At 37.5% G+C, this 13,516-nt stretch overlaps 1 protein-coding gene across 1 annotated transcript; it reads right to left on the bottom strand.

Moving 5' to 3' along the window:
- Window positions 1–451: 451 nt before the first annotated feature.
- Ccna1 (cyclin A1) lies at window positions 452–12,812 on the bottom strand. The gene is made up of 8 exons (XM_046454249.2): window positions 12,630–12,812; window positions 8,178–8,424; window positions 7,866–7,990; window positions 6,937–7,160; window positions 5,652–5,856; window positions 4,556–4,669; window positions 3,544–3,677; window positions 452–2,197 (listed from the first exon to the last, which is right to left on the bottom strand). Exons 1-8 carry the CDS (start codon window positions 12,792–12,794, stop codon window positions 2,146–2,148), a joined length of 1,266 nt encoding a protein of 421 aa, XP_046310205.1. The 5' UTR covers window positions 12,795–12,812; the 3' UTR covers window positions 452–2,145.
- Between the last annotated feature and the right edge of the window lie 704 nt (window positions 12,813–13,516).

Genomic DNA, 13,516 nt, shown 5'->3' with positions numbered 1-13,516 from the left:
GATACACAGGGGAAAGTTATATTTCTGTTTTCAAATAATGTATTTCAGGGAGGCAATAAAATAATAAAAAAGAAAGTCAAAGCTGAGGTCTAGTTCTTTGCAGTCAGTGGGTATTTGTGTTGGGGGTGTGGGAATGGGGTATGTGCAAATTGCCAATAGCAAGTAACGTAAGGTATGTGTGCAGACTTATAGTGTGGTTTCATGGTATATTTTGGATCCAGATTTAGAAACAAAAACATCCTCTGCAAAGTGATTTTTTAATGGATGATCTATTTCTACAAAGTCCCTTTTAGCTTAAGTAAAGCATTCTAAAATCATAATCTTACTATTAAAAAAAAAAAAAAGAAAATATTACTGTGTCTGGTTCTAAACTGGGTCCAAATGTTATTGTGTCAGGATCCAGTATGAGATAGACACACATATCATAGGAAAGTAAGTGATCAGCCAACATAAACAGATAGAGAATGACAGGAAGCTTCCCTGGCTGAGTTGCTCAAATCTTTAAGGTTTGAAAGGGGCAAATACAGAACTTCTGTGACCAAAATCAGCCACCTGCCCCACTGAGAAGGGATTGCACTACCATTTGCAGGACTGCTGGAAAGTTCAGCATATATATGCAGTTTATGTCACCCAGACATAAACCAGGTGACATTGCCAATTGTTCATTATATAACATAAACATAGAGAATTCAATATTGATATAGGACCTATGTTCCCTTATGAAACATATGTTATAAATATAAAAAAACTTAAGAAAATGTTGATTTCTTCAAATGGAGACAACTTGAGAATGTTTATCTGCAGGGGAAAAGGAGGGAGCAATGCTAAAACCTTGTAAGAGTGTGGGAGTACTTTCAAATATAAAAAAAATTATTCACAAAATATGTCTATATTTTTATATTCATAATTCCATTAGAGCTTGAAAAAAGTGTAAAACATGGAGTGAATTTCATCTACTCTCATTTTTCCAAAATATACCCACATCTAATCTTTCCTATGTGAAGGGAATCCAGAAAACATATTTCCTTCTTTTTGCCTCCAGAGTCATTCAGACTGAGCCTGGGGGCAGGTCCACAAACAGAGGCCTCTCCCCAGAGGACAAGCACACAGCACAGAAGGTTCATGAGCCATTAAGACCTACTGGCCCAGAACCACCAATTTTGTGCTTAACAACAACACAAACACAAAGCTCACATTTAATCCTCAATAAGCATAATTCACATTTAAGAACAAATCTACTCTCATTTTTCCTTTCAATCTTTAAAATAGAAGTCAAAACAAATGTTTTGCTTTCAATTTTTTCTATCTTGTATCCTACAAAGTGCTGTTGAAAAGTGCCACATATGAATGTGTAAGAAAGTAAATACAGAATTGTGAATAATTTAAGCAACAGCAAAGCTTAGAGTGGGTATCTCTCAAAGGACATATGTAAAGGGGTTGGATTCATTAGTCTCAAGTCTCATGATGAAGTTTGCTCTTTCTACCCCAGAAGACATCTTCTAAAACTAAAAAACATGCTGATGAGTTCCTAAATCCAACCTGAATACAGACATGATGGCATCCTTTTACAAATGAGCATAACATTCCTGGATTAGAATGAAATGTAAGTCACCACCAAATATACTTGAACACATTTAGGCCTCAGCCCACTGATTTAAACTGTGGAAGAAGCAGGAGTAGAAGTGCTTGCTGGTGTCTCTTCACCATTCTGCATGAGCTAGCCTTTCCCTTCTTTTTCAATCTATAGAGATCCTCGGGAAACAACAAGCCATTTACCAAGCATGAAAATCCCTGCATGCCTCAACACTGAATCTGAATAGCATGCCTCATTTATAAAACCAATTTAGGAGAATGCTTGAAATAGTGATGACATTTGTAATATTATCAACTAAAATTCCAGGCAAGTCTGTCAGCCACGCTAACTAATAAATAAGCCTAACACATGGTCATAAGGCAAGTAGTTTATTCTTTAAAAATGCTAGACTAAATTATAACTACTAAAGTCTAATAGAACCTAATACATTTACATATTTTAAAAGTCATCTATATTGACATTAGTCGGCCAAACTTGAAGAAACTTATGGAAACTAAGAGCAATCCTGTTGATATGATGGTTGGGTTCTGGAAGTGCTCCAGTTCTGGCACTTATTGCAGAGGAAGAACTGCAGGTGGTTCCATGAGGGACACATGCAGGTACCTGAAATGAAACCCACAGCAAGGTTAGCACATAACACAGACATTCATTTTATATAATCTCAGTTAGGCTACAGTGGTGAAAGCATTTCACCTCCCATTGTCTTGACAAGGTCACAGTGAGGACACTTGTGGGAAACCAAAATCATGAGACCCTTTTTTATATAATTGGGACTTTTTATTTTATATTCAGCCTAACAGAAGGCATGAGTAGACTTTAAATTCTAGATGGCCAAGAATATAACAGGTGGTTCATGACTTTAAGGCTGCTTTACTATCTCTAGGGACATATAGGGCAAAACAGAAAAATATCAACAATCATTCTGGGAAATGTTACAGGAACACTAGGCACCACAATTGATTATATCAACTAAGAATCCGAGTTCATATCTTCAGTCTTTCAAACCTGCGTAGACAGTTATCATGTCCATTGCACGTAGCATATGTAGCCTATTTAATTAAGGGTAGATAGATATGGTATTCATCCAGGGGAGAAAAAGTTAGTTAAAATATATTTTCCTTCTAATAGACCCTCTTTTAACTTTACATAGGGATTTATGATAAGCATAGTTAATGTTAGCAGCAGGGGGATTGACATACAGAGCCTGCCCTTTAGTTAAAGATTTAAGAACTGCTGTACTTTGACTAAGAAACAAAGAAACTCTCTGAGAAAGTAGCTTAATCAGTTTTATGAGAATAAATGTAGGCATTTTTAGTTGCTTTTAGAATATATTATAAGATTGTTATAAGGGGACTTTTAGATGGGATCTTAAGTACAGGTGTGCTTTATACTTAAAGATTAATGACAGGTTAGGAGACATAGAGTCTGGTTACGTAGTTTGGCATCTGTTAAATAAGGAAATGTCACACCCTGGGAAAATCTGGAAATTGTAAATTGATGACACATTTTATTAATGATTCTGGACCCGTAATGATGAGAAAAAGTAAAATAAAAGGAGACAGAGAGAAAGCAGTAACAGCTCGCTCTCGCGCTCTCTCTCTCTCTCTCTCTCTGGAGATTGCTCCAATGGAACAACTCCTTGTCTCATCCCTTGTGCTGATGCCTCTCATCCTTTAGGACCCCCTGGACCCTGCTGGTGCAGGACCCTGGCACTACAGAAAACTCTCTAAGTCATCACAGCAGATAGGAAGGAAGCTGACTGACTATAATTACTACAATCTGACAATTATCAATCTAGGTCTCTCCAAATTCATTTTCTTGATTTTACATGTATTCTTACTTTACCAACCTAACACCAGATATATAATTTATTCCACTTCTAATTCTGATACAACTATTACCCATTAAGCTTTGAACAGAGCCAAGATAAGAAAATGTCTGTAACTTACTTTGAAGCCTTATACTTCTCCCTAATTGCTTGCTGAGGTCGATGGGGTATGTCAAGGCATGCTTTGTGTAGCGCACTCAGGCAAGGCACAATTTCACTTAATGAGTAGCCTGTAAATGCAGCAAGGGTTTCTGGCTAATCAAGACAAAAGAAAAAAAATTGTTTCACATAACTTTTTAAGATGTAGAAGTCAGAAGACAACCAATTGTAAAAGTAAATGTCCATATTCATTTAAAGAAAGCATGTCCACCTTCTTCAGAGACATTAGATATGAAATACTTAAAATACAGCAGAGTTCTAAATTTCTAAGTTTGCTCATATTTCATATCATAATTCTCAATTTAGGGCAGATCACTTTCCCTGTACCTTCATGAACGTGGTTTTTAGCAGTCCCTTAAAGAGTCCTACTTTTGTGACCACCTTATTTGTATAGAAAGTGAAAGCTTCTTAGTCTAAATGCAGCATAAAAACTAAGTATTCCAGAAAATAAAGGGAAATACCCCTTTTTTTTTTTTTTTTTTTTTTTAGTATAACAGTGAGCTTTCAGAACAAAACCTAGGGACCTGTTTTTGATGATACCACCTCCTCAGGAAAGAGGCAACACCAACTGTCCTGTTTTCTCAAAAGCCTACTGCAATTTCTAGCTATCCTCATTGGACTGATGATTTTTTTTTTCCACATATGATAAAAGTCAACAACTTTTGCTTGAAGCAGCCAATGACTGTATCTCAAGTCATTAGCAGTGGGCACCCAGATTTTCAGGCCCGCTTCTGTTGCAACATGATCGCCTGGACTTCTTGCAACCTCTGCTGGACATAGACTAAAGCTACTGAGTCAAAGCCATGATGACTGGCTGACCTGCAAGACTCAGCAGCAAGTTGCAGTCTACTGTAAAGACATCCAGTTCCTTATTAAACAAACTTGCCCTTCTAAGAGGCAAGCCTGTAAGCCTTAAAAACTACTGAACAGATTTTAGACAGGTCTTGAATTTCATCTAGAAAGAAGAAACTTACCCAGAAGTGCCTGTTCACAATATAGTTTGCCAGGCAGTAAGCTGCAGCAGCTATCAATGAAGGAAGATATTTCAAGAATGGATCAGCTTCAAGTAGACTCAGTTCTGCTACATACTAAGCACAAGAGAAAAAAACCTCATTGGAGTTAGAAATTTGACCAAGATCTAATTGACTGAAGTCATAAGTAAACCTAGAAAAGTCATAGTAATAAATTGTGTCTTCTCTTTGTTCAGACAGTATCCAGTGATGAGTACAGACATAGTTAAAATTAATCACTGGGTCAATAATTGGTATGACTGTCCTTAACCAGAATAATATTTATGTTTTAACAGAATTTCAATACCCTAGTATTTGGCCTATCCACAAAGTACATATGATAGGTTACTTTTCTCATCTTACACTAGTAGTGCAAGTTTATGCTGGTCAGATAAAGTTGTATTGCTCTGGCACCTGGAATGGGAACAGAGCCTTCAGTCAAAGGCAAAGATATGACAATATTAAAGCTATTAATTTACTAGGCAAATGAATATGGTTCTGAGTCTAGAACAGAACTGATGGGAACATATCATGTCAGAATAAATATACTTAGAAATGTATATGGACATCCTTATTACTCCCTGTATGGCATAAATGTACTAGATATCATAGTCTGGAGTGACTAGAAAGCAAGTTGATTAGACTAATACTTTAGTACTTTCAACTAAGTTTCTATAACATTAAATAACCAAACAACACTTCATTAGTTTATAGGTTAGGATGATATTAGAACAAAATTAAACTATATCTTAGTTCCCAAACTAAGAAGTGCTGCTTGCATGTGATTCTATATACACACCAAGGGAAGAGTTTCCAAGTTTAAATTCCTTTGATGGTTGACTGATTTGACAACCTGTGCCTGCCAACTATAGTCAATAGTAATGTCCTGTAACCAGATTTTGTGTTCTTAAAATTAGCTGTCTTTCATTGCTAAAAAGGTGTACTGGGCCCAAGACTAGGGGAAAAAAACTGCAAAGGAATGCAGAACTGAAGGATGACTGGGAAAGGCTGCTTTTTACCCTCTTTGGTACCAGAAGTTCCTGGAAATCACATGGCATACCTTGGCCAGGTTCTCAGTTCTGACACACACTCCTTGACGCCTTAAGTACTGAAGGAGAAATTGGTTGGTGGTTGGAACTGTCAGATCAAAAGCTAGGACTTTCAGGAGCAGGTGTTCCATCCTTAATAGTTGCCGTTTTGTGTATGTGTCATCAGTTATATAGACAAACTCATCTACTTCAGGTGGATATATCTCTTCATATTTCCTGGGAAAGGTAGAGAATTTTTAGGAGTAGTTTGGCACCCATACTTTACTTCCTGTGTTACCACAGGCCATGTTTCTCAACAGAGACCTGCAGAGTTCTTTATTCCCTCTTTATCCACTCCAATATCACTGAATTTCACAGGGCTATGAAAATATTAAGAGCTTGTTTCCAGATCATGAACATGAGTATTATGAGAACATGTTGTACTTACTGCTAGGAGTAGAAAGAGACACCATGTCCAACTGAGAGTTTAGGTTTTGGTCTCAGATACACTGAAAAATTCTGAATGACAGACAGCACAAATGAATTCCTATCAATTCTATAGACTTCAAATTCTTTTGTGGAAAAGAGAGAAAAAAATTCATACACCTTTGATTTTTAAAAACATCATGTTTAACTTTGTCTGCTGAATTAGCAATTGACGCTGAATAGTCAAGAGAAGGAGAATGATGTTTCACTATTTTCATTTCTTCCCTTCTGCTTTTGTTCTACTTTCTTTAGGAAACATTGGCAAGTGTTTACATATTAATAACTAGACTATTTAAAACCAGAAAAATAGAAACCATCATGCAGTAACAGGTTACATCATGACAGCTCAGATATAACCCAACTCTTTTTTCTCACACAATGAGGTATTACTATGAGTCACTGATAGGAACAGGAACCAACTAAAATTGTTTATAAACTATAACCAAATAAATAAACTGTTATTGTGAGTTATTTGCTATATCATGAAGACAGTTTTTATGCAATCAAAATCTCTTTAAATAGGACTTTTACTTATATTAGAATATAGCCAAAAGACTGTTCTGCAAAATAAATTCCTGCATTTGAGCTGATGGCTCCTTTAGTCACGACATTGAACTTGTTGTAATAAATCTTAAACATCTGAATTGAAGAGTGAACATGTGGGTGAGATTCAGTTTCTTGGTAATCCTGAAAAGATAATGATCTTTTATCAAAAGAGACACAAATAGTTCTAATTATCAAGCATTGCATTTCTTTAATAAATGTGAAAAAAAAGTCAAGTGTTTTGACAGGAGGTAGTTTTACATTATTCAAGCTCAAAGAATTACTTACGAAGCCAGAAAAATAGCTGCTGTCCCTACAAGCTGCAATTTCCCTCTCAGAACAGACATGCAGGAAAGAAACCTGTCCAGGAAGTTGACAGCCAGGTACAGAGTTTCTGATCGAAGCTTATATTCTTCGCCAACCTCCACCAGCCAATCCACCAGAATCGTACGCATGCTTTCTGTGATGTCCGGCTGTTTCCTCATGTAGTGTGCTTTGGGTCTGTATCTTATCTGTTTGGGAAAATAATTTGGATATGTAGAAAGTTGTAATATCAGAAAGATCACTCTCCAGAATAGTTGCTATTTTACTTTAAAATCTCATGAGCAAAGGTTAGGAGGATGCTAGACACAAATGTTTTCATCATGATAAAGAAGAAACTATGAAATTCTGGTTCTATAATGTAATAAGTTAACAACTTGAGGAGGAAATAGCAATATTGGTTATTCCTAACAGTGAAATACTCAACACATAAATCCTTTGAGTCATATAGAAATTGTGCCTACAATTGCTACTTACCATCACTATTTCAGGTTGAGTATTCCTTTTCCATAATGCTTGGGACATGATGTCTTGGATTTGGGATTTTTTTCTAATATTTACATATACACTATTAGCCATCTTGGGGATGGGACCCAAGCCTAAACATAAAATTCATAACTTATACACACAGACAAGGGTAATTTTATATAATACTTTTAATAATTTTGTGCATAAAACAAAGATTCATGGCGTGGAGTTTTCCACATCTGGCATCATATTAACATTCAAAAAGTTTTAAATTTTGAAATGTCAGACTAGAGATATTTGACCTGCATTATTTTTCATAGATTTCTTACATTTGGATACCACGATAGAGCCATTCTCTAGTGGTATGGTCAAGAACTTGTAGCTTAATATTAGGAGCTTGGGATCCTGGAGAAGTTGGGAAAACTCACTTCAGCTTCTCTAAGGTACTGATGAATTTCTTCAGCATATTCGGTCACATTTATCACATCTGTGCCCAAATCAGACGCTTCTTCAGACTGGAAATGGAGAGATGAATCTACCAGCATAGGGGAAACTGCAGAGGTTCAACATTGTCAGATAAGTCATTTAATTGAAAAACTCCTTACCTCTACTCACTCTCCACAGGCAATTGTGAAAACTAGCCATTATGTCATGTTTTTCTCTTGCTAGATACTTGCTACTGGAACACTGCAGATAGTTGAGAATACAGAGCACCATCAGCTATAGATGAGTCAGATTACCTGTACTGAAATCCAGCAGGAAGTGAAGGTCTGACTTGAGTGTGCTGGTATCTACTTCATACACATCCTCAAATGCCATCCCCTCTCTTCCTGAGCAGCTGTCTCTGTCCCCCTGCTTAGGCTCATCCATGTAGATATCAAATCCATGCTTGGCTGGCTCCAGGACCCCACAATCAGAGAGCATTTTCTTTCCAGCTGGAGGGAAGACATTTTCTGATCCAGAAAAACACCTGATTGCTGTGATCTCCTAAAGAGTTAATTTCTTGTTAGAGACTACCCCACAAAGATCAACTAGAAAATGTGAACCTAGCAGCTTGAATAGGTAAGATTGAATCCTAAATTGAAATGTTATTAATTTAATTACAGAAAATAAAGTTCAAAAAGTTATATTAGTCTATATCTGATATACAGAAAGAGTTACCTAAAATTCGCTATTTTCTTTACACATGTATCAAAGGGAACTCAAGATTATAGAAAGAATAAAATCAGGGGATATTAGAGGATAGGAAAGGCAGCAGAATACAACAGAAACTAGTATGGCAATATGTAAATCAATGGATGTGTAACTGATGTGATTCTGCAATTTGTATACGGGGTAAAAATGGGAGTTCATAACCCACTTGAATCAAAGTGTGAAATATGATATATTAAGAACTATGTAATGTTTTGAACAACCAACAATAAAAAATTAAAAAAAAATAGAAAGAATAAAATCTATATCTCTTCTCTAAAATGAAATAGGTACAACCTGCAGGAGGAAAACTGCAAGTTGGCTTTATGTTTACAGCATCACAAGACATTAAAGTACTCAGCATCGTTCTTAACATATGGTCACAGAGTTCCTAGAGTCCCCTCCCTAAATATTTAATATTTAGTTGCAGCCACCTATGAAGCTCCCAATTTCATTCTTATTTATTTAGAAACATGATGACTTTGGAAACTCATACTACTAACTTCTCTCATAAGCTATAAAACCTTTTTGTATATATAATACAATCATGCTTGGTGAAATTTTTCAAATAATTTCTCCCTTTTCTTTATTCTTGTAACATTAACAGTGCAAACAACTGTGATACCACCACAATGAACAAGCATAACACATCAAATGCTGTTGCATCTTAAAGGAGGTCATGTTGGATGGTGTGAAATCAAATGATTTAGGGCAAGTGAGCCTGAGTTATATTTATGCAAATGTTAGCTCTATCTACTATATTAACATTTTGCTTATACTTAATCTATGCTTACTATTAAAGGCTAATTCCAAGTTAGTATGTGGTTATATAACTTTTCTTTCTACTTATCAAATATACATATATATATATATATATATATATATATATATATATATATATATATGGCTTATGTCTAATAAGAAAATAATATATATATATATATGGCTTATGTCTAATAATATATATATGGCTTATGTCTAATAGGAAAATAATCTTTATGGTAGTTTTGGAATAAAAAATCACAGGGACTATAAAGGACCACAATCAGAAGTTACGATAATCAGATAACTATGACTCCGAGTCACTATCAAGTTTATCTTTTCCTACATAAATAGAGATATCTAGGTTGAGGTATATTCATTAAACAAAAATTTACTAAGAATCTACTATGCTCCAGACACTGCTCTAGGTGCCCAAAATTCAAGAGTGAACAAAATGTTCAGCCCAGAGGCAGTGGTGGGGAAACAAACAACAAAAGACACAGTAGGAATAGACAGAGCAGAGTAAGGAGATCAGTGTAGGACATGAGGTCAGGAAGAAAACAGAGGTCAGCTCAAGGAGGCCTTACCATAGGCCATTTAAGAATGATTGGCATTCATGCAGAGGGGAGCCACAGAAAGATTTTGGGCAGAGGAAGACTGTGATCTAACTTATTTTTTTTTTTTTGGTGGGGGGGAGGGGTGGTTACCAGGGATTGAACCCAGGAGCATTTAACCACTGAGCCACATCCCCATCCCTTTTTTCACATTTTATTTAGAGACAGGGTCTTGCTGAGTTGCTTGGTGCCTAAGTTGCTGATGCTGGTTTTGAACTCACAATCCTCCTGCCTCAGCCTCTCAAGCCTCTGAGATTTCAGGTGTGCACCACCATGCCTGGCCTGACTTATCTTTATAAAAGGATCATTTTAGGTGCAGGAAGCAAGACCAGAATAATAGAACCAGTTATAAAACTGACAAATCCAGATGAGACACAACAGAGGTTTAAAGCAGGATAGAAAAGGAGGAGAGGGAAAGAGGCTCTAGACATTTTTTTAAAGTAGAACTAACAATACTTTCGAAGTAGATTAAATGGAAGGTAGGAGAAAAAGAAGGGTCAAGGATGAAAAAATGTTTTAGGGTTGGTCAAAGGAAGAATGGCTATTTCTTTTCCTGAGATGAGCAAGACTTTGGGAAGAGCAAGTCGGAGGTAGGGAAAAGGGTTGGTGTTTGGTTTTGCCCAAGTATGAGATGCTTATCACATGATTCAAGTGAAGATATTAAGTGGAATGCTGAGTATATGATCCTACAATATAGCTCAGGGGGGTAGGCCAGAGATAAAAATATGAATCATCAACAGACAGATGGCTTTTAATGGTATTTAATTTAACACTTGAAGAGATTACTGAGGGAGTGAGGCCACACTGTGACCAAAGCTAAGCCCTGGGGCACTGTGACTTTTAGAGATTAAAGAAATAAAGAAACAGGATACTGAGGGAGTGGCAAATGAGCAAGGTAGATGGCTTGGAGAGGGTAGTACTCTTTAGTAAGAAATTATTAATAAATTATTAAGACTGGTCAACCATGTAATATGCTACTGATCAATCAAGTAAGGAAAGAATTAAGAATTGAGTCAAAAGAACTATAGACAGAATTCATTCAATAAAAACCTATATGATATTCGGGTATATGTACTGTTCCAAGTACTAGGAATACAGCAGAGAACATGACATCCTCTCTGATAGAACTTACGTGCTATTAGGATAGACAAATTCTCAATAAATCTTGCTATAAACAGGACAGTAGCTGCAAAGAGATGTGTAGTTGAAAGATTTTGATGAAAAAATATAATTTATTTATATGCTCATGGGTTTGACTCAGTAAAAAAGAGAAAACTGATAAAAGAATAAAAGTTACTGGAGTGAGATCCTTGAAGAAGCAAAAGAACACATTTTGAGGGAAAGGTCACCTTATCTAAAAGGGACATTTTAGTTACAGAACAGGATGGCAATGGCAAGGTATCTGGCACATGGAAACAGCGGTTGTTTCTACATTTTCAGGAAAATAGGATATAAAGTCATCACCTGAGAGTAAAGATGAATAGGAGTTATGGAGGATTAAAGAGAGAAAGGGGATAGGGAATAGGTTTCTAAGAAGGTTGTAGAGGATGGAGCAAGGAAATGTAGAGGTGGGACCAGGTAACGTGACAGATTACTGATTTTGAATTTAAAATGAGACGACTTAGCATAGGCACAACTGCCAATTCACAAGTACCAGGTCTTAAGACTGTAAAAAATAAATATTGCTAAGAAAATTAAGTTTATTAAAACCACTTTCACTCAATTTTCTCCAAAGCTTTGAACAGATTACTTTGAATATTTTTTCCACACTAACCAAACCATCAAAAAGTAAGTAACTTAAAGATGCAACAGATGGAAAGCTTCTAATCTAGCCTCTACCACAACATTTTTGGGGATATTAAACCTCACACTTTGTCACCTATAAAACAGAAAGAATACCTTACTTCACTGGACTATTGTGACCATCAAGCACTTAGATGTACAATACAGGCTTAAGGCATTTTTATGAAGACTAATCTAATAGCAGAGAGGGAAGATTTTTTTCTATCTAAATAATTCACTCCTAAGGATCCAAACCCTGCCTTCTCATTTAAGTGTCTGGATTTATTTTTAATCTTCAAAGGAAAGTAACTGTGATAAGTTTAGCACATACAAACAATATCTGAGGGTCCATTATCTTTTTGCCCAACTGCTCTTTGTCAGCAGGAAGATGTCTGCTCTCAAAGCAACCTTTTTGAAGTAACCTAGTATAACCTGAAGTAGCTTGATCCAATCCCAATTCTCACACTATCCCAAATGAACACAGCAAAGGTTGCCCAGTATTGCTTTAGGCACTACCTTGAACACAACTCTGACCAAGGAATTCCAGCTCCAAATCACATTTCCTTTCAGCCTAGCCCCTGAATCACTTTACATATATTTAATACAAACAGTTCCCAAACTTATTTCCTTAATGTTGGAAAAATAACAAAAGTAATAATCACTATTTCTGGCTCAAAACAGAACTGGTTAAGAAGGTCTTAAGAAATCAACTTCCTTGTAGTCCAGATCCAAGGCTGTAATATTCTAGGACAGTAGTAGGTACAACTGCAAGAGAAAAGCACCTACTACCATCATAGAAGAGTCATTCTCCACAGCATCTTTCCCAGTGCTTCTGGTCATTACCTGGCCACAGGTCTTCCTGTACTGACCATTCTCGGTTAGCACCCCTAGCACTGTCCTTTGTGGGGGATCTTGGCCAAGCTGGGCTCTGGTGAGCATCTGAGAAGCATCAGGACCTCTAGCCACTGCAGCCAGGACGACTCCACTCTTGGAGCTGCTGCGACGCATTGCCTTGGACGCCACAAACTGCTGTCACCAGGAGAAATAGAGAAGCCTGTTAGTCAACCCTCCCTACCTGGGGCTCCAAGGATTCAGTGAATCTCTAGGAGGCAAAGCACCAAGTCTTGGAATCCCCACTAATTGCTGATCTTCCCAACAAATTATTATGTGTTGAAAGGCCCAGGAGTGACAGCACTAGGGATCAAAGCTGCCCTGAACCAAAACACTGATTTGAATCTCTGCGGGATTTCATCCAAGACCTACCCGAGGGCTGGCAGGAACGAGACATCCTGCCAAACCTCCACGTCAGGATACTAAGCCCCATGTAATTTGGGAGTTTACACCCAAGAGCCTCAGTCTTCCTCTGCCGCGAAGCTCATCTCCCCTGACCCCAAACAAAAGATCCAGGAATACCTGACTGCCGGAAAGTTATGTACCCTTCCCAAGTGACAAGCAAGGTGCTGCCCCGCGGCCTTCCTCCCACCAGCAGAAGACGACAGAACCTGCTTGGGAGCCAGAGCGGGACCTCCGTCCCTCCTGGCGCTTTATCTTTCTGTCTCCCACAAGCAGCAAGTGCACACCGTGATGGGGCTGAGGTGCCGCCAGAGGGGGGCGGGGCGGGAGGGAGGCTCCGAGGTGTTAATAGATTCCTGCGGGGGCGCCGGGCTCCCTGCGGCGGCGGCGGCGGGGCGCACAGCGCCGATTACTTTCAACCCACCCGCGTCTGTTGA

This window comes from Marmota monax, unplaced genomic scaffold (assembly GCF_021218885.2).
Source record: "Marmota monax isolate L192 unplaced genomic scaffold, Marmota_monax_Labrador192_F-V1.1 WCK01_AAM20220418_F8-fsc00011, whole genome shotgun sequence".
In the NCBI taxonomy this organism is placed as follows: Eukaryota; Metazoa; Chordata; class Mammalia; order Rodentia; family Sciuridae; genus Marmota; species Marmota monax.
This window is presented reverse-complemented; position numbering and strand designations above follow the sequence as displayed.

Bases quoted from the DNA above. Each gene is read 5' to 3' on its own strand.
- Ccna1 (XM_046454249.2), bottom strand. From the start codon at position 12,794: ATGCGTCGCAGCAGCTCCAAGAGTGGAGTCGTCCTGGCTGCAGTGGCT. The intron at 7,991-8,177 runs GTAATCTGACTC...GAACCTCTGCAG, and splicing joins CCTGCTGGATTTCAGTACAG to TTTCCCCTATGCTGGTAGAT. The intron at 5,857-6,936 runs GTAAGTAATTCT...TACCTTTCCCAG, and splicing joins GCAGCTATTTTTCTGGCTTC to GAAATATGAAGAGATATATC.